General features: G+C 34.8%; 1 protein-coding gene and 1 long non-coding RNA gene across 2 annotated transcripts; both read right to left on the bottom strand.

Annotated features, from left to right (window-relative positions):
* Positions 1 to 1,012: 1,012 nt before the first annotated feature.
* Positions 1,013 to 2,064, bottom strand: LOC145618274 (uncharacterized). Its single transcript, XR_014107890.1, has 3 exons — positions 1,912 to 2,064; positions 1,545 to 1,601; positions 1,013 to 1,325 (listed from the first exon to the last, which is right to left on the bottom strand). It is a non-coding gene; the product is annotated as an uncharacterized LOC145618274 (long non-coding RNA).
* Positions 2,065 to 3,146: 1,082 nt separating this feature from the next.
* LOC145616256 (nardilysin-like) lies at positions 3,147 to 20,356 on the bottom strand. The gene is made up of 19 exons (XM_081670952.1): positions 19,879 to 20,356; positions 19,649 to 19,724; positions 19,504 to 19,550; positions 18,809 to 18,921; positions 14,594 to 14,667; positions 14,387 to 14,482; positions 14,155 to 14,274; positions 12,640 to 12,873; positions 12,112 to 12,260; positions 11,833 to 11,989; positions 10,895 to 11,047; positions 10,333 to 10,712; positions 7,910 to 8,059; positions 7,568 to 7,750; positions 6,345 to 6,548; positions 6,158 to 6,264; positions 5,842 to 5,995; positions 4,046 to 4,167; positions 3,147 to 3,845 (listed from the first exon to the last, which is right to left on the bottom strand). Exons 1-19 carry the CDS (start codon positions 20,197 to 20,199, stop codon positions 3,602 to 3,604), a joined length of 3,084 nt encoding a protein of 1,027 aa, XP_081527078.1. The 5' UTR covers positions 20,200 to 20,356; the 3' UTR covers positions 3,147 to 3,601.
* Positions 20,357 to 22,275: the final 1,919 nt, after the last annotated feature.

Below are 22,275 nucleotides of genomic sequence, written 5' to 3'. Positions count from 1 at the left end.
CTTACAGGAGTCCAATTGGGTCGATGGAACTGTCCTATATGACCTTAGACGATCATCTTAACCGTTCACAACTTGCAGTGATTTCGTAAACTTATGAATACCACGAACGTTTATGACCGATTATATATGGTTTCAAACGCATTATATGACCCGAGATATATTCATTAGTGTCGCAAGGCTTTTCATTTGTACCAGAATGATTGAATGAATATATAAATGGAGATAGATTATGATGGAATATTCACATATTAATCTATACGAAATATATAAGATCGTCGTCTTCCTTCAAAGAATCATCCTCAAGAATTACAACATTGGCTTCTTGCTCATCAAAGGTCAAGCTTTTCCCCCGGAGTGTTATCCACTCTTCCTAAGAAATTTGAAAATTTCATTTTCAATGCATGTTTATCAGTATTGTACGAGTACTTTTTTTTTTTTTTTGAAACATTATCAGTATTGTACTTGTATTATTGTATGTTTTTTATTATTATTATTATTTTTTTATTGTTTTAATTAATTTTTCAAGTGAATCAATCTACAATTGTGAATATTTTTTTTTTTTTTTTTTTGAGGAAGTGAGTGAGTAGTATTTCTTTAATTTTGTCAAAGTATAAGAATTAATTTTTTAATTGCTTAAATTGTTTTAATTTTTTATTTTTTTAAAAAAGGAGAGAAAAGAAGGGTATTGTTGGTAATCCATATTTTGGACATCAACTTTTTTACTCTTGCCCCACTACTTGGCTCATACTTCGTGTACTACTTTTTTTGACAGGCACCAGTTATATAATAAAGTACTTGTATGAGTTGTTTTATTTCAAGTAGTTTCATGTTCAATGCAATTCGAATAGAGATCTCTTTCTAGTCACAATTTAAATTATTATAAGGTCGCAACAAGTGAAGTGTTTTTTATTATTAACCATACATCAAAATAAAATATATAACTCCTTTTTTTTTAGTATGCGTAAGAATGTATATTCATAAAATAAATTAATATATAATAGAAATTTAAAAATATGAGAAGAGAGTGGATCATATATTACTAATTAAGAAAGAAGTACTGGTATGAGTTTATTAATGATGACTAAGGCTATGGTGCTACAAGAAACTAGATTGACACCTTAGACAACACCACAGAAAAACATGCAATGCTCCCTCCTCTTTCGAATTCAATCATGAAAATTAACAACAACATCCGGCAGCACTACAGACACATGTATAACGACATCTAAAATCACCACAATCTGATACTGGTGCGCAATCATTGACATCTTCTTTGTTACGCAGAGTAGATCCAATCCCAGTGCTATTGGCACTCTCTGTAAATCCTAAAAATAAAAAGGATTAACGGATGTTAATTATAATGAAAATTATGTATAACCATTTATTTGTTCACTTTTGTGGAAAAACTGGCTAGATATGTCTATTTATCAATCATGTGAACAAAAACATGCACCGCCAACACAATAACATTTCATAGGGCAATTTTTATCATTATATTACAATCTTGTACTGCTTGTCAATTACATATTAGTGAATAGTGATACCTTCTTTATCAAGCATAATAGCTCCAATTCCGATGATATTGCCATTTTCCATCAACCCTACAAATTACAAAGGGCGAAAGATTGTGAATTATTACTCCATATAATAAAATTTATAATCATTAATAGTCAAACTTGCAAAAAAATTTTAGATTTGTCAATTTACTCTTACCTAGTAATATATATGAGAATAATTTTGTCTAATTTCCAAAATATTTTTATTTGTTTTTATAGGAAAAAAAAAGCTTATTTTTAGTATAGGTTTTAGTTGTCATACTTTTTTTTTTTTATTTTTTCATGAATTTTATATTCCTAAAACTAAATGATGAATTAATTTATGCACTTATATGTAAACAATGGTTACACTTACCAGGAGACGCACAAAACAACACTAGGACTAGAAGAAAAGAGAAAATTGTTGTGTTCCTCATATTTAAAATTATAAGCCTTTTTGTTTAAGAGAAAAATATATATAAGCAGTTTAAGATGAACAAGTGAAGATGAATATTATTTATATTGGCTGTTGTGAATAAAAGACACGGAGGGCTGATAGTGGGTGAGTTACTTGAGGGGAAGGCTGATATTAATTGTAGGTAGTTAGTAGCTAGATTGCTATTAATAAAGACAAGACCAATCAAGTGGCTTGATATGATATAAAGTATGAAAGACTTGGTCATTTTTGTTTATACTGTGGTCGTTTGGGACATACTGATAGGGATTGTCAAGACTTCTGAGGCTAGTGATATGGATTGTGGTGAAAATTCTATGCACTTGTTTACTTTTCTCAATCATTCAATAATTGTAACAACCACAACAAACACTCTCTGTAATCTCTCTCTATTCATTCAATGGAGTTTAGTTCTAGTGCTTGAGCTCCGAGACTCTGCGGATACAGCTATTATAGCAAGTAAATCTCTCTGTTCTTCTTTCTGTTTTTGCCTTCCAATTAATCTGATAACACATTCTAAACCAAATCTAAGCCTCTAACTAACTAAAGCAAGTAATAAAAGTGTGACTTAATAATTCCAACTACCAAGAGCTGACGTGGCAAGTTGGTTATTGCACCTCTATATTTCACAGATAGAAAAAGGAAGAAGAACCCCAAATTAATCTTAGTTTCTTAAACTGGAAAATACTTGGTATGGAATTTGGTGTTATTTACTGTTAGTTGGATAGTGCAGAAGAAGAGTGAATTTTGGTTGGGAAAATGCCGTACGATTTATAGAGTGAATTGTGATAGAGAATGAGGTACACTAACATGATTTGGATAATTGCATGTCATAGTTCTAGCTTACTGTCATGTCATAGTACTAAGTAGGAATACCTAACTAGCTACTTCTATTTTGTATTTATGAGTATAGAATTTTCCTAGTTTAGAATGTTCTCATTATACATACATAAATATATTTCTATTCAATATTGATATTGAATTTCTCGTGGTAAATGGTTTCTTTTGGTAGGAAGTACAGAAGTAAGGCATTTGAAAATAAAAATATCTTCGATTTCTTTATAGTTGCGAAACACCTCCTGCCTTGATATTTGAGGAAGCAAACAACCAAATTATTCTAAAATAAAAATAATATCATTAAGGAAAAATTGTTCAAGTTTTATAGTTCAAATTCTTTAGATTAACCAATGATAACATATAGCATATTTAACAAATGTGTTGTACACCTCCATTAACACCTCAAAATTTTGTATTACTCCCATCAAAAACAAAGTCCTAACTCTGCTTCTTAAGTAATATATGAGGTAGCCTGTCCGAAGTTTTCAAGCAAAGCAGTACAGGAAGCTCTGAAATACTGTATAGTTCACAGTACAAGAACCATTTTTTCTGGATGGTCAGGACCCTCTGCATGGCTATGCAAAGCAGTCAAAGGAAAGATGGAGCGCATTGGCGAGGCCCCTGCTTCTGAGCCCAATTTTACCCTTACATTCCTGTGCACATTCACTACCATACACAAGACCTCAATTTCAACCTCATCTTTCAGCACCTGACTGAAAGCTAATAGTGAGACTCCCAGTCGACAAATGCTTTATCATGTTTGATGCCAGTTTGTTCAACAAATACTTGCATAGAACTTGGAAGATGTTTTGAATGCAGCAAAGTCGTCAATGACTTCCACAGACCTGCCCTGTGCTTCAGCCTCTTTTAAGTCTGTGTCACAACCCCAAACTCGGATAGCAAGCCTCCGGCACTTGGGGGATCCCTTCCGGAAATATTTACTAAACCAGTCAATTAAGTCACTTTTATTAATATTCCTCACAATTTCTGCCACCTTTTCTGAAAAATCGAACATATACCTGAAGATCGACCATTTTGCATGTCAAATAACCCATTAAAAAGGTGAATACAGAGTGCTGTAAACTGTGGAAGGAAATTGAATCTTAGAGCATTCGCTCCCATAGCTGATAGCTCAGAGCATGTTTAAGGTATGAGTACCACTGCCCCGTTCCACGAAGAAAACATCAACAAAAATCAGCATAAATGTGAAATGGTATACCTCTTATCCACAATTTGATTCCATAACCGGCTAGTCTCACATGACAATGATGAATCTTTCTCTAGTAATTTTGCAATTAACCCGCTTTTATAGCTCTCAAAGGATCCATCATCAAGTCCTTCCTGCAACACAACCAAGGCAACCGAAAAAAATGATATAAGAATAACAGAATGCCCAGATTATCATTATTATAATTCAGTGAGTTGCCATGTTGACAAAATTCTCAACGCAGAAACATGTCAGCACAGTTACAGATAATCCAAGCAGTTCAATTCATATGTTTAAAGAAATCGTCAAACCTAAGCATGCTTTGGATTATGGCTTATTTAACCCAAAATGAAAACCCAATCAGTTTTTTCCCAAATCTTTAGGGTCTTCAACAATTATTTTGACCCAAAAATAGACTAAACTTTGGTTTGACACAAAAGTGAATAAAAAACCACCCTCTACCAAGGTCGATTATGACCTGACCAATCACCTTTAAATGTTTATGAAATGACTGTATGCCAGGCATAGGGACACTGGTAATAAAGATAAGTCACAGTAATTCTGTTGAAAAAGGGAGATGGCAGGGAACATTTGAGAGATGAGTAGAAAAGCTGTGATTTTTACAAGGAAATGAAGACGTGAGAAGAGGCATTATGAAAATGAAATGTTTATTCCTTGTCTGGAGAAAATCTAAGCCTCTCAATGCTTAGAGCTTATGTGATCAACCTTCATCAGTTAGATATTAAAAATCCCTCTTTCCTTCGTTGTTATAATTCATATTCCTTAATCATTGTACTTCGCTACACTTTGTTTGGATAGAAGGAAATGGAAAGAAAAGAAGGGAAGAGAAAGGGAGGAGAACAAACTCTCTTGTTTGGGTAAATGATTGAGGGAAGGAAGGGGAAGGAGAGGGAGGGATCCATTTTCCCTCTCTATTTAATAAGCATAATCCCCCCAAAATTGGAGGGATTTGGAGAGAAAATGGAGCTCACCTCCCCCCTTCCTTTCTTTTCCACCCCTCCTCCTTCCATCCCTTTCCTTTCCTTCCTTATTTTCTATCCAAACAAAGCGAAGATATTAAATCCCTCTCCTTTATTGGATAACAAAAGTGAAGGGAAAGAAAGGGGTAGAAAAAAGAGGGAAGGGGTGGAGGTGAGGTGGGGAGAGGGGATGGAGAAGGTGACCTTCCATGCTCCTTCCAAATCTCTCCAGCAACGGAAGGATTTGGTTTATTATTAAAGAGGAAGGAAAATGGATCCTTCAATTCCCTCCCCTTCCCTCTTAGCATTAAATATCCAAACAAAGGATGATCCATTCCTCCTTTTCTCTTCTCTTCCTTTTCCTCCATTTCTCTCTATTCAAGCATAGAGTTAGTTCCTATGCTTTCAATTTATCAGTCTACAACCTCCACACGCCATTTTAATAAAAACAACTTCATCAGAAAATCAATTACCATTCCGAAATGAAATAGGTCGAGCATATGGTTTAGAGGAAAGATCAATATATATTATTTTTTTTCTTAAAAAAAGAGTAACACAAGTCAGGCTAGTTTCGAAGCTCTAACTTTGTCATCTACAGAACAATTTAGAAAAATCAAAGAAGCAAAACAGGGGGAAAGGAAAATGAAGGGTGACTTCTAGGATATGGTCAAGGGTATGCAGTATAGTAAGCGAATTGAGCTAAGTCCTAAAACCCAAATTTTGCAAAATATTATGTCCTAATTCTGCTTTAACTTCCTATCTCGTTGGCAATCTACAGATTTTGTCATGGCATAAAAATAGCTGAGAAGCCTGAAAAAGCTTTCTTACCAGCATGTCCTTCACGCCATCGATGAAGTTATCAATCCTTCCTTGCAAATATAAGGGGTTATACTCGGAAGATTGAATGCAGAAGCAAAAACCAAAGACACGATATGTAGTCCGTGGGCTGCATTCAACAACATAACCAAGCTGCTCCTTTGTCCTATATCCCAATCAAAACAAGGCAAATAAAAGGAGAAGTCAAATGACATGACATAGATGGTAACAACAACTAAACCAAGCCAGGAATGCACCTCAAAGCAGATATACTACGACAATAAATACTTGCAGAAATGCCTAATATCACTTAAGCATGATAACCTACCTTAGCTGATTAAAAAATGGCTCTTGCACAATCTCATCAAACAAATCAGAGAAGCCTTTCTGCTTAAGTGAATCCACAGCCTTTTCTGGCTCAATTTGGTAATAAAGCTGCAGCACATACCCACAAGATAGCATGAGAAAGCCCACAACATATATATACATAATACGTACTGCCAAGTCTAACATACCTCAATCACAGAGTTTACTTCCAGCTTATTTTTTACACGGACATCTCTAGCAAGGTTTGCTGCAGAAGGAAGACACAACACTTGTTCTTTATGCCTCATCTCCACAGGAATTGCGGGTACCGAAAAGTAGCTTTTAATTATCTTTGACACATTGATGGCTTCTTCTTCTAGTAAATTACCATGACAGAGACCCTCAAAATATAACTGCAGAAAAAATAATAATGGCCAGGTGGCCAAATTAGTACTCCCATAGGACCCAAACTTAAAGGTTAAAGAATGTCGCTTGCTAATGCAAAAATTGTCTGCAAATTTCAGATCCTAAACCTGAAAGATCATAAGGCTATGTTTACTTCACCTTATTTTTCACTTATTTCATATTAGATAAGAAAAATAAGTTCGGATCAGATCACTTCAGAAAAAACAAGTTTTGACATATTTTATCATTTTATGTGCGGTTTTTTTTATTGCTAATATCTATATTTTCGTGACGAAAAAAATTATAAAAATTACATATTAATAGAATACACATTATTACAAATCTAACCAGACGCCACTTGATAAAATTTCTTCTTATAGATTAGTGGACATATAAAGTCAAAGTTGAGTCAAAACAAACAGTCAATAAGCAAAAACAAGGTAAACCAAACAGGCCCATATCTATGAGAATATCATAAGTATTTACAGATTTAAAAAAAAAAAAAAAAAAACTGCAATGCAAATACAAGTACACAAAAATAGTTTTAGCCTTTCCTTAGATTCATATGCACAAACTACAGGAAACATACATTTTTAGGGGACATCTGTGCAGCTCACAATACTTTATTTTTTTTATTTTGTTTTCAAATTTTCTAGATTTAATTCAAGCATAATGGTACAAGAGATTTAGAGAATTATAGTCCATGCTTTAAGTCCTCTAATCATCCTTTATCAATGTCTTACTAGTATCAATGTCCTCTAATCCTTTTCACGCCTTGTAAAAGAAGATAACATATTTTCTTTTGCTTCAGGAAATAGAGGGTTATAGAAAAATAAAGAAATTTTGCAATTTACCCCTTCATTTTTTCTCTCGTACCACTCTATGCAATATATAGTGCCTAAAGTATGTTAGTCGTTAACCTTATTTTTCATCTCAGTTAACGTTCAATTTTAGACATAAACATCTTGTGATATAAATTGGAGGGCAATAAAAATAAAATAATTACCAGACATTCACAATTTCATACCCGAGAAAGAAGCTCTGGAATGAAAGCCTGCAACTCAGCAAGGGACAAATCAGCTAAGCACTGTAGCTTCTCGTCCACCTCCCAAAAAGTTTTGCATAGGATTTGCAATCTCAGATATGATGCATGGTTTAAAGGCTTCATATTTGTGTTCCTGAAATTCCTCGCCATGTTCTCTTTAATGACCTACAAAATTCCAGGAATACATCGTAATTAATTAAGTATTAATATGCCAGCTCCCAATTCCGTCCAAAAAGAGTACTTTCAATCTGCATTGACTTTTTCTCTTTTCTTTATTTAGGGAGGCGTTTAACTGTGCAAGGGTAAATGAACCAGAGATCTCACCTTAAATCGATCCTCTTTCGGTGAAAAAGATTTCGCTACAGCCAATATCTTTGAAAGTAAAAGCGGAACTTTTTCACTGAAACCATAAACCTTTAGCTCAAGTTGATCGCCATAAACAGATATTGAAGTTTCTAATTTGGCTATGCTAGCCTACATACAAAGAAAACGTGTTTGTATTAAATACAGGACTGAAATCATAATTCTCAACAAGTCAAGATACCCATCAAGTAAAGAGTTAAAACCCTGCCATCAACAAAAATGACATTATGCATTAAGTCTCACAAAATTTGATCAGAAGTATACATTTAGCTTATTAGTACACACACACACACACCCCAGTACCCCACAAAATAAAAATAATAATAATAAACAAATAAATAAATAAAACAGTTTTCTAGATTAAGCCCAAGGCCCAATCCATTTACCACCTTAATTAACATAAGATAGGAGAGAATTGACTTCTGGAGCTGAGCACAGGAAGACTTCTGAGGAAATATGGCAATCATAACATTGAGCTATAACTTCATTTGGTTGACCAAATCATAACCATTGAATATCTAACAAGAAAAATACATGAAAATTTGTGGAAAGGCTGAATTTGAGCACCTTGCATTAGCTAAACAGCCTGAGCATAGATAAACACAGCCAGGAGTCATCCATATCTGAGCAACATCTGCATGTATATTGGATAAAAGATAGCCAATGACTAGGTGCATCTAAAGGATGTCCCCTAGCTCAAACCAAGCTTGGTGGGGCTTGCGGCCTAGATTGATTAAAAATACCAAACACATTATGACTCCAGAAATTTTTACATTATTTAGAGTACGAACGCTATCAATTCTCTATGCCAATAATTTCTACTACCTTGCTTTTTCTCTCCCAAAAAACTTCAAAAACTTCACTTCCTTGAGCATAAAAGGTAAAATAATCTTGAACAACCATAAGGGGCAGCTCACACCCTTTACAGTGTGCAACTTATCTGTCTGCCTATAAGCCTCATCCACCAGTGTCGTACACGTATCTGATCACCTCAAAGTAATATCTCTCAAAATTTTCTTTATCTAATTTCTACATTAGCACTTGAAATCTTCATAATATCTGCCCACATCAAGTACAAAGCAGGGTATGCTGGAATTTTGGAAAGCTTGCCAGGACAAAGTTAAGTGGAGTTCAACAAGAAGAGAGGCAAAGAACTTCAAAAACATTCACACTTTGGCACACATTTAGGTTCTCATATTCATAATTCTGTAATATATAAGATTCAAGCATGTTCTCTTGGAACGGAGGATCTCCCATTTATGACTTTCCTAATTCTATTCCAACAAGAACAAGAATGCTGCTTCCACATAATGTTGTCTCATAGTCAGAGAACCCACAATAGGTGTGGCTCTCCGCTCTTGGCTGACTGATAAAATTGGTTCCTTAATAGGCCTTCTTAGCTCACTGATGAGATTAAATACTAGCATCACAGTATTATCGACCAACATCACCCACAATAAGCAGTCAATATCTATTTGCTAACTTACTCTAAGCAGTCTTGAGACTCTTGACTCATCAATTTTCATAAACAAAATTATTAAAAAATCTAGTCCATTTCTACTTTTTGCCATTTTTGAAAGAATTGCAACTTCCTTGACATAACTTTCATTAAAAATTCTCTCTTCTCAGCCTGAAGGTTCCCAACCTCAATGAAAGAAAATATACAATATCACAGATTGCTTTTTAAGCAAGTAACTACCTAATACATATAAAATAATATTAAAAAATACTCATTGTGTTTATAGAGAGGTAAAAATAAACTTCAAGCTTCAACATTGTAGACTACTACAAAATCTCAGACGACAGCAAGGAAACCAGTACATTAAAAAACAAAAGAACACAAAGCAATCAGAGCTCCCATAAAGAAAAATAGGGATGGATCCTTTGTAACAGAGAGTAAATAAATAATACAATTGATGATGATAAAATTTCCATATACAGATATTAAGAGGGATATTACTCAGAGATTCTTATGCATAGGCGCATAGCAATAACACCCCCCCCCCCCCAACACAACAACAACAACAACAACAAAGCCTTAGTCCCGAAATGATTTGGGGTCGGTTAACATGAATCATCATAAGGAACCGTCCGGCAAAAAAAATGACATAACAAGATAACCAGTCGAAAAAGTTTGAAAAAAAAAGTGAGTAAAGTGAGAAAAAGAAAGAACATTCAAGTAAAATTAAAGACACTTTTAAAAGAGTACCAAGAATAAACTTTAAGAAAGTTTCAAAAGAGTAGTAAAAACGTGAAAAATAAATAATGTAAGCTCTTATAATTTTTCCTTGGCGTAAGAAAACTTGAACACCACAATCCAGGAAAGTGAAATTTATACATACAGAAATAACAATACGGAACTTCACTAGTACAACAAGACTAACCTGATTAATAATTTCATTCAGCTCATCTTTCAGAAGAAGAATAAACAATTCGGTCAAGAGACAGCTTCGCACACTTGCATAAGCACCCTTCAAGTTGATACGGAAATATGTATTTGCTCGTGGAAGTTTAAAGGTCTTATCAAGCTTGAACCAGAGTTTCATTGATACTTCATCAAGTATACATCTTGGATAAGATCCACCAACAAAATCTTCAGACACACTATCAGCATGCACAGGGAAGTCAACTGGAATGAAATCATTCTTTGCAGGCAGATGCAAAGATCCATCTATTGCTGGAGGGTCCCTCCACAAATCCATCATAGATGGAGCAATATCTTCTTCAGTGTATCTTGCTCCAAACCATGGCTCGCACAAGACATCTACAGCCAAGAAAATAAAAAATGAAGAGTTAAATGACTTAAACCAAGCATTTCATTCAATTTTCATTATAAAAATCAAACAATATAAAACTTTTAAACATGAGCAGAAAAATATCCCAGAAGAGCAACAGGACAAATAATGAATGCGATCATTTGTCCTTAAAGGAAGGATGTCTATATACCTCCAGATTTGCCAAAGGACTTGGATAATATGTCAACCCTCATATTGTCTGGGACGAAGAAATTAAGAATGAATTTTATCTTTTCAGCATCCCAATCTTCAAATGCATATTCACCATAGATAACATGCTCCGGTGGATATACAAGCAAGTTTGCTGCAATAAAAAAAATAAAAAATAAAAAAAAAGTAAGGCATACACGAAGATTTAAATAACCCACTTTCTCATGAACTTAATAAAGAAGACATATAGTTATTAGTCACATAATAACAACAGCACTCGGCACAGTAAGAATCTAGGTAGGTCAGGACGTAAGCAAAGTTAGCAGACTCTAGGAATGTCAAGCATGTCAAGTTTACTGCAAATAGTTCAATGATAAATTGGTTGCTTCCAAGAAAACGACAACAGTGGAAACCATGACCATAACAGATACACATACTGATACCCGCAATTGTAATGTTCACAACTTTATTTTTTATTTTGCTGTAAACGTGCCTTTGGATCAAGAAACTGATAAAATACCACATATGTGATCACTTCATAGTTCTTCAAGAAGTGAGCCTCGTATAACACGTGATAAATGGACCTGTACATAATGGTACACTACTAAAGTAAACAGATAAATATCATCTATAAAACCATTTTGCAGGTGTGTAAAAAAGTAGGAAAAAGAACTATATCCAAAACACCAGGGGAGTACATTACAACTTACCTAAACCAAAATTTTCAAAAAATAAAATAAAATTGTCGGAATGCTTGAAACAAAATGTCTATGATTCATGGATACAGACATAAAGGTGTAGCTCTCAAATATGGATTCAAATGTTGAGACAGTAAATTCTTAAATTGTAGAATTAAAGGAAAGACTGACACCTTCAAAAACATTAACAATACAAGACCAAACATAAATAGCAATTAGAAGATAAAACTAGTAGCAAAACCTGCAAGTTCAGCAGCATAATCATCTTGAGGCTGTTCCTCAGCAAATCTAAATTCCATATTTCCAATATCCTGGAGTTCCTTAAATATCCAATCTTCAGGAGGAGCTTGGCGCAGTAGTTTGAGGTATTGATACACAAATCCAATAATCTCATAGATCTGCTAATTTGATATTGCCATGCAAAGTAAGGAGAAAAAGGGGAAACATCATAAAATGGCAAGACCAATGATGCAGAGCATAACAAAGACAAAGATTAAAACTTGCAAAGAAAAAACAGAACCTTATCCAATCCAGAGTCAGTAAGGTATATAGACATTCCAAATATATAGGCTAGAGAAGATCGTTGCATTCCATCATCTCCTACACCAGCTGATATGGATGTTATCCATCCTTTACTCTTCAAAAAGAAATGCAAGCTTCCACTACCCTCTGTTAAAAAATAAGACATAAATAACTGAATTCCATGTCTAATAATTGGATCGATTAAACAAGTCATTTATACTCTTTATCTGCAACTCATCTGCAACTAGAAAACAAGGAAAGAAAGGGGAGCAGGCATATATCCTAGAAAGACAGTTAGAGAATTTGCCAAAAACGACAAAAAAGCAACAAAGAGCTGAAATTAATAATCTTCATAACAGGAGAAAAGAGTGGATGTAATCTTGATTTAAAAGATCTATAAAATGTTATACCAGCATAATTCTTTTAACAAATATATATCAACACAAATCTCAACTTTCACAAACCAAATCCTCACCATTTTCTTATCACAATAATCAGTCAAAAGTATAACACATCAAATCCTTACCATGTCCTATTAAATGAGCCAAGTAATCTTCAGACTTCTTCAGATAGTCTTTGCGAAGACATGGCAGTTTCCATGATAACTCAAGGATGTGAACATCTTTAACAGCTTCCAGTCTGTAAAGCTTGCCAGCATTCCAGATAGGACCTTCATGATTAATCTCCAGTCCAGAGGAAGGGCCTTTCTTCACGTCACTAAACAATTCAAGGACCCAACTCTGCAGTACATCAAGCGACTCTGCATCATTGGAAAGAAATATAGTTAATTTAAAAAAAAAAAAAAAGAGAGAGAGAGAGAATACACCCATATATCCTTAATTTCTTGCTACAACACCTATGGAGTATGAATTATCTGCCTATTATCCCTTATCAAGGGTTTGAAAAAGGCAATGCTAATACAGACAATTAGCTACACAGCATAGTCCACCAATCACTATGTCACACGAAACCTGGTTTAGAAAGAAATCACCTTGGGTGGTGAAGTACTAAAAGATAAAGTTCAGCATTGTACAGAAAGACAAGACTGAAAGGTTAGATGACCCCACGGCACAAATAAAAAAAAAACCTCTTCTCCACACATCAATTCTCCAAGAAGCACTCTTAATTATCAGATCCCAAAGAAAATGCCCCAGACTACCCCTAAATTCTCTATTAGGTAAGCAGAAGACTGTTGAGTAACACCCTACGCAAGAGAGGCACTCTTCAAGGATAGAGACCTCAAGACTAACCCTTATAAGGGCATAAGGCTATAGCAGTATATTACCCTAATATTTGAAGCCTAGATATAACCTCAAAATTCTACAAGATAAAGACTAGACAGCCATAACCAAGTTGGAGGTAAACAATTAATTCCAAGTTGAAGATGTACATTGATATAATTGAATGGATGTTCTCTTATAATTGTTCCAATTTTTCAAAAACATATTTTTTTATTCTCTAAATATTAAATAAAGACAATCCATGAGGTAACCTTATTGTATTGCACAAAGGACATGTCAAGAATTGTAATTGCACCATGTATCATTTAATGATTTTGTAATTTTAAAATAATTATGCACCAACATGGTCGCTAATTTTGAAAGAACCACTACTGTTTTATACAACCTTTCCCCTTTTGTTCTACGTTTTAAAATAATGTAATCATGGTACATAAACTATTCATGAAGAAGGTTGAAAACCTAAGAAAATGAACACTTGAACAGTGGTGATAGGTCCTGTTTACCTTCTCCTTCCCATTAAAATGGACAAAAGAACTACAGAACATATCAAATGAAAAATTTAGGGGTCAATGAAGTACCATAAACCAAAATCAAAGACATCTGGTGACGGTCTGAAGAATATACATCTTTGATGTACCTGTAATTTTCTCCTCTATAACTGTATACTGCACTAAACACTACAGTACAGCTGACAACCAGCAGCACTGTTTCTCTGTTTTCCTAACACTAATTCAGTTTTATTACAGCTTTTACAGGAGATCTAAACATAATTTACATGAGAGAAAAGGCAAAGACTTTACCTCCACCAATGATGACTAATTTCATAATTTCGCCACAGTAGTTATCTTCATACATCTTCATAATCCTTTGTCGCAAATCAATCCCTTTTTCCATGGCATCATACAAACTCTTCTTGTTCCCTGTTCTCAATTAAAAAATAAATAAAATAAATAAAAAAATTGAACCTATGTCAACTAAAAAGAAAGGAACACAGACAAGGAAAACACAGGCAAGGGAGAATAAAAAACTAACCCCAGAAGAACCTGTTAAAAGGATGACCCGGCACAGAAGTATGGCACTGGAGTTGTTGAAGACGACAAGTATCACTTTGCAAAGCTTGGTTAAACTCTAAATAAAAAATACAAGAAAGAATATTGTGATAGCAGCACAGAGAATGAATATAGAAGAAAGATAAGAAACTCTGCAATATCTTGAAATGATGGCAAATCTCTAATTTACCTGAATCAACTGCAAGTACCTCTCGCTCCATGGCTTCATTTTTCACTAATGGTGAGATGTAGAACTGAGAAAATCTAGAATACAAAAGAAGAGTTACTGCAAGAATCAAATAGCTAATTAAGATATTATCATTCAAGAATCGCAATCATTTAGCAGTAATATTAGAAATTATAATTATCCAACTCAACAAACACTAACTGGAAGGAAAAAAAAAGCAAACACAGGACCCACATGGTAACAGAAATAACATACCGCAAACTGCTAGGAATTAGCATGGTTTCTGGCATGATTACAGCTTAACAATGGCAGAAATTAGGGACTGAAAATGATGATCGTATTGATAATATGTGAATTACACTAATCAAACGATAATTCCACTTTCGAAAGGTGGCTGCTCTCCTAACATGAGCTTTCGAGAGGCTCACTCTCTCCCAACAAGAATCCTCACAATATTCAACATGATCCTTACTCCTCCTAATGAGGTCTATTAATAGAAAAAGTCTCATAACTAACTCTAACTTATTCCTCAAGACACTACTAATAGGCTATGACTAATGTGCCCCTCCCTCAAATACTGATTCCTTGCACAAACATTATCACTTTCTTTCAAATAATAATATCCCAGAGGCTAGCAGTTAACAACTTTTAAAACATATAAAGAGCTGAATATTTTTCTTAAGTAATAGAGAAACTCTATGTTGCTCACTTAGACATAATGGGAGTTATAGTATAGGCAAGTAGACTCATATATAGGTTAAAAATTTCAGACGTGGGGACACTGTTCTAATATCCCCATGGCTTTTAAACATAATCCACTTTTTTTTTTTTTTTTTTTGACAAAGGATAATATAATCCAAAATTAAAGGCCTGTTTGTCATCTGCTTTTGGTTTCTAGTTTCCAGATTAAAAATAAAATTAAAAAAAAAAAAAAAAAAAATACAACATGGAAACCAGAAAAAAGTAGTTTCCACATTTTTGTTGTCAGTTTTCAAATTTTAGATGATTAGTATAAATGAATAAGTAGGACTAATATTAAGTTAAAAATACAATTTATATTATATGACTCTTACAATGTAAAAACCAAAAAACTGGAAACTAGAAATGATACTAAACGGGCTTCAAAAGACTTGCCACATATGTTTTTCACACATAGATATACTTGTCTGCTAATTCTAATTAACATTAAAGTTCTTATCTCAAGCGCATTTGTGAGCATACATTGCAAAACTGCCGCTTCTATTTCTCTCAATTTACATGTTTCCTTTACGAATTTGTTGTTGATCGAAAATGTCGAACTGATAATGAAAGGGGAATGTACGAGGTCCAGTACCAAGTTAAAGTCATTATGGTATGTAAGACATACTACCTCCGTTTTTTATTAGTTGACACGTTTTGACTTTAGCACTATTCACACACTTCTCTTTGACCGTGTTTTGTGATTCATATGTAATGAAAAATATAATGATGTGGGATCTTGTTTGAATCGTCACGATAAATATTTTCTAAATATCAACTTTTTATAAGTTTTGCTTATCAGGAATCAATCAATCAATCAATCAATCAAAGCCTTAATCCCAAAAGTGGGGTCGGCTAACATGAACCAAATTTGATTATTCCGTGTAGTCATCAACATAAATCTTTCTCCTCCATCCCTTACGATCCAAAACTTCATCCTCACGTAAATCCATGCACTTCATATCCTTCCTCACTCCGTCCAACCAAGTCATCTTTGGTCTCCCTCTTCCTCGTTTAATCCCTCCATGGTCCCACTCTTCCACTCTTCGCACCGGTGCACCCTCGGGTCTCCGTCTTACATGTCCAAACCAACGCAGACGATTTTCCCTTAATTTATCTACAATGCCCGCCACACCTACTTTCTTGCGAATAACCTCATTTCTGATTCTATCTCTTAAAGTGTTTCCACACATCCACCTTAACATGCGCATTTCCGTAACCTCCATCTTTTTAATATGCTCTTTCTTAGAAGCCCAACATTCTGTACCATAGAGCAACACTGGTCTTATGGCAGTCCTGTAGAATTTTCCCTTCAACTTTAAGGGAATGCTGCGGTCGCATAGCACTCCCGTGGCCGCTCTCCATTTAAGCCACCCTGACTTAATCCTGTGGGTCACGTCTTGATCAATGTCACCATTCTTCTGGATGATCGACCCTAGGTACTTAAAACATTCACTCATGGTCAAATCCTTTCCATCCAAACTCACCACTTCATTGCTTGTCCCCCTCTGAGTGCCAAAACGACATACCAAATATTCAGTCTTACTCCGACTTAGCTTAAACCCTCTAGATTCCAACCTTTGCCTCCATTGCTCCAACTTGACATTAACCCCATCCTTAGTCTCATCCACCAAAACGATATCATCTGCGAACAGCATACACCATGGAACCTCATCTTGAATTGGTCTAGTTAATTCGTCTAGAACCGTTGCAAAAAGAAAAGGGCTTAATGCAGACCCTTGATGCAATCCGATTGTAATAGGGAAATCTTTTGTCAACCCTCCGCATGTCCTCACATTTGTTGACACATCCCGATACATATCCTTAACTAGGTCTACATACCTTCGTGGGATACCTTTCTTCAACATTGCCCACCAAAGTATCTCTCTTGGCACCTTGTCATATGCCTTCTCTAAATCAATAAAGACCATATGAAGATCTTTCTTCTTTACCCTATAAAACTCCATCATTTGTCTTATCAAATGGATTGCCTCCATAGTAGATCTCCCAGGCATAAAACCAAATTGGTTATCTGAAATGCTTGTGCATGCCCTCAACCTTTGTTCAATCACCCTTTCCCACAACTTCATAGTATGGCTCATAAGCTTAATTCCTCGATAGTTAGAACAATCTTGAGCGTCTCCTTTGTTTTTATAAACCGGGACCAAGGTGCTCTTCCTCCAATCTTGTGGGATCCTTGTAGCCGTCCATATCTTGTTGAAAAGGTTTGTTAACCAATCAATACCAATCTTACCCAAACACCTCCACACCTCTATCGGTACCCCATCAGGGCCAACCGCCTTCTTAGGTTTCATCTTCCTCAGTGCAATCTCCACCTCTACTCTCCTAATCCTTCGCACATACTCCATGTTGATTTCTTCATCACTCATAGAGGTATCTCCTATCACAACTCCATTACTTCCATTAAATAATTCATCGAAGTACCCCTTCCACCTGTCCTTGATGCCCTCCTCTTGCACTAGGACCATTTGGTTCTTATCTTTGACACACTTCACCATGCCAATATCCTTCCTTGCCTCTTGTCTTCTCTTTGCCATCTTATAAATGATCCTTTCTCCCTCCTTGGAATCAAGCTTTTCATAAACCTCCTGATATGCCTTTTCTTTTGCTTGGCGAACAGCTGCCTTTGCCTTACTCTTAGCCTCCTTATACGCTGCAAAGGTTTCATCACTCCTACATTTTCCTAAGGCTTGATAGCATTCCCTTTTTTGCTTAATTACTGCTTTCACCTCTTCATTCCACCACGAAGTATCTCTCTGTACCGAAGTTCTTCCCCTTACTTCCCCTAAGACCTCTTTGGCCACTCTTAGGAAACAGTTCTTCATTCGTAACCAGGTCATGTCCGGATCCACCTCTCCATCCCAATCCGCTTCTTCAATTACCTTTTCTGTAAAAACCTTAGCTTTTGCTTATCAGGAATAAAAGATAATAATGATTGATTTTGTGCATTGGCAAACGTGACTAAATAAACGTGTCAACTAAAAAGAAACGGATGAAGTAATAAAGAGTTGAAGTAAGTCACTATATGAACCATGAAAGAAGGATGATGAAATCAATCAAACAAATAACGCTAGAAAAAATTTCTGCTGAGTTATACTTGCATTCCTATCCACTGCATAGAATACAAAGGAGAACGTAAACCCTCTTTGATACCATCAAATAAAATTCTGCTCAGTTATAATAAGGTACCAAGGTGTCTCAAAGTGTCCCTAATGGCCTGAACCCTAATAAGCAGTCAGATACATAAGCACAGCTAGACCTTTTTTCCATACTTAATCTTCACCAGACTTTCATACAAGAAATTGAGCAATGCAAGCATGCATAATAAATTAATTAATCAAACGGCATTTATTTATTGAATATTAAACCCATAACTTTCAGAGGCAGTGTGAATTATAATTAGCTGACTTAAAGCAGCATTGCAGCAATGAGGAATATAAGAGAGCAAAGGGTTCTAACCTTCTCAAGGCATCTTTGAGAAACTCTCGCTTGACATCAAAATGATAGCAAGTATGTTCTGCCTCTGTGTATGCATTTGATGAACCCCCGTGCTTGGACAAGTAACTATCATACTAAGGCAGGAAAAGTCAATGCAAAGGCAGCAAGATTTTAAACACAAGGGAAGTTTTGTTTGCTTAATAAAAAAAAATAGGAAAAGCACTCCAGTAGAGCATAACTTTAAACATACATGTATATCATGAGGCAACAATGTGATTGTCCATCCGGGAATGATGACACAAAAAAGTGTACAGGTATACACAATATCAATGTATCATAAGTTTTTACCAACCATTTAACAAGCATATACTAAGCTGAAATGAGATGTTTTGTAATCCTAATATAGCAAGATACCCACAAGGCCACAATCCCCATGTCCCTTGTTCCTAAAAACACCCATCATTCTATCTATTTCCAATACACCACTTCAGAGTGTAATGCCAAGTTAGGAAGGCAGCGATAATGCCTAGTTGGGTAGACAACAGTACCAGCTGAAACTAGTAAGAAGATGATCGAACAGCAAAGTCACTAAACTATAGTGCCTTAAACAACAAGCACAGGGCATAAATCAGCAACAGAATTACAAGCTATCGACAACACCAGTACAAGTCTTAAAGCCAAAAAGTTTAAGCGAAAATACACATGGCCTTGCATACCTCATTTTCATCCGGAAACTCAGTACTACCCATGAACAGCATGTGCTCTATTAACAAACAAGAAAACACATAAATAAACCAACCAACCAAAATCAACAGGAAAACCATAAAAATGACACCAATATTTAGTAGGAGTAGTTCATACCTAAAAAATGAGCAAGACCCTGTGCTTCATAGGGATCAGAGAAGCTCCCCATCCCAACACAAACTGCTGCTGCAGCCTGCAACATCAATTTCCACAAATTAAACAATCCCCATTTAACAAATTAAAACCCAATTCAACCCACATATAACAAAATCAAATTCCAATTCAATCCACATTCAACAAACTAAAAACCCAAATTAAAACCCAATTCAATTCAATCAAATTAAAACCTTCTTAGTTTGAGAAGCAGCTTTCTTCCCCTTCTCCTTCCTACTCCCATCACCATCATCCTCATCTTCTTCATCATCTTCCTCATCATCTTCCTCATCGTCGTCGTAATCTTCATCTTCGTCGTCATCATCATCCTCCTCCTCGTCATCATCGTCATCCTCCTCAGAACCATCAACATCAGGAGTAGAATAAATCTCAGGATCATGAACAAGCAAGGCACAAAGACCATTATGAAGCTGAAGGTATCTGTATAAACGCCTGTCATTGGGCGACTTCTTAACAAGATTATCCGACGAGAATGTCACACCTCCGACCGTCATTTCGACGGCGATATTATCGGAAATGGAGGTTGGATGAGGTTGAGATGTTCTCGCACACTGTGGTTCGCCGCCGCTAGACAGGAATATGTTTTCTTCAAATACAGGGTTCCTAATTTCCACTGGCTGCCTGCGGCGTACCCTTATTTTATGGAACAATGAGTGTGTAGCAGTAGCCCAGTCATTTCCTACTTTAATTATTTCTTGTGATTGTATATATTTATTTTATTTTTTTTTACTTTTAATTAGATTTTATAATTTGTAATGAAATACATTTATTTTTACCGCTATTTTACCAAATTAAACCGAGTACTTTAAAAATTCATCAAATACCATTAAGATTTACAAAATATACCAAATGTTTATACCAAATAAAAATATATATATATCAAATGTCATCGAGCTTTTTAAAAAATTCACCAAATGTCACTAATGATTAACGGTCGGTAACTCTGTTAATTATTAAAATTAAATTATGACACGTGTTATGATATGATTGGTTCATTTTAATCATTATATTTTTTTCTCGATTGTCGTAACAAAAATTGTTCAGGTTTTTAGGGGTTAATTTGTTTCCATAAAGAACTAGATTGATTGGGTGTAAATGCCCCTTTTTGTGTATTAAAAATATCTCGACTAACGTGTCGTTATTTTTTAACCATGAAAATTGATTGGTTAATATTTTTGGGGTCATTTTGACCCTTTATGCGTACAATTAAGTTCAAAATTGGCAAAAAAAAAAAAATAACGTAAAGGGTCAAAATATATTTTAATGGTACGAGTAAATATAACTAATTTTAATCTACATATATATATTTCATCACATAATTTTGTGTATGGTTGGCCAGACCGTGTGGCCAGCTAACACACGAGTAACCCCTGATCGACCGAGTAACCCCGACCAAGTAACCCATGACCGACTGAGTAAACCCTGACTAACCGGGTAACTCATAACCGACTTAGTAACCCCTAACTGACCGAGTTCCCCTTGTCAAGTAACCCCTTTAACACTAACAAAGTACCCCTTAATAGTAGTTGGACATACGGTGTGACCAGCCACATATAAAAGTTTGTGTAAATTTTATCATAAATACCCATTTCCAATATCCATATAATGACCCGAGGCATTACCCTAGCGAAAAACTAGTTTTTAGTAATTAAAAAAAAAAATAGACGCACCTACTGTGAAATGTCCCAAAAAGAAAAGAAATGCATTAATTGAGAAACGAATGTACTATTATTTAACTACTCCATGCATTATTTGTTGTTTTTTTTTTAAAAAAAAAATGTTTTCGACAAGATTTGAACCCATAACCTCTAATATATATATGTAATACTTTTACCAATGTTTCAAGTTTTATATACTATATCTCATAAAATCTTACTTTGTATAAAAATAAATTAATAAATAAATAACCTAGCGACAATTAATCTATACTTTAGATTACATAAATGTCAAAAAAAAAAAAAAAAAAAAAAAAAATTAGATGCAATTTGTGATACTTTATTACAAAGCATTTTTTTTTTCTTTTTTTTTGGTGCTCACAAAGCATTGTTGATGACATTATTAATCAATGTGCCCTTAGCCCCTTAGTATTAGAAAAATATTAAAAATATGTTAATGTATATAAAAATAGATGACTATTTATGAATATGTAATCATAATGAATATTGGTAATTCTATGCATAAGATATTTTATACGGAGTACAATACTTTCTTTAAAAATAAGTGAAAAATTAAAACGTCACAAAAAATAGTTGTTGTTTGATTTATTAGAGCAATAACCACGCGTCACGAATTATATTGACAATAGCACATGAGTTGATTTAATGAGAAAATCCAATTTTCCTAATCTCATAAATTCCCCACGTGAGGATACATCTCCTAATTAGTTCTCCTCACGAGTGTAAATACTCTCACATGCACACAACATTCATTGTTCTCTTAAGTCCTCATGAGTGTACTTTTGATTTTTGAAAAACATAGTCCTCTTAGGGCCTGTTCTCATTGACTGAACTCAGCTGAACTGAACTTAGCTGAATTGAACTGAACTGAATATTTTATAAGAGAAGGAAATT

This window comes from Chenopodium album, chromosome 26, assembly GCF_948465745.1.
Source record: "Chenopodium album chromosome 26, dcCheAlbu1.1, whole genome shotgun sequence".
Taxonomy (NCBI): domain Eukaryota; kingdom Viridiplantae; phylum Streptophyta; class Magnoliopsida; order Caryophyllales; family Amaranthaceae; genus Chenopodium; species Chenopodium album.
This window is presented reverse-complemented; position numbering and strand designations above follow the sequence as displayed.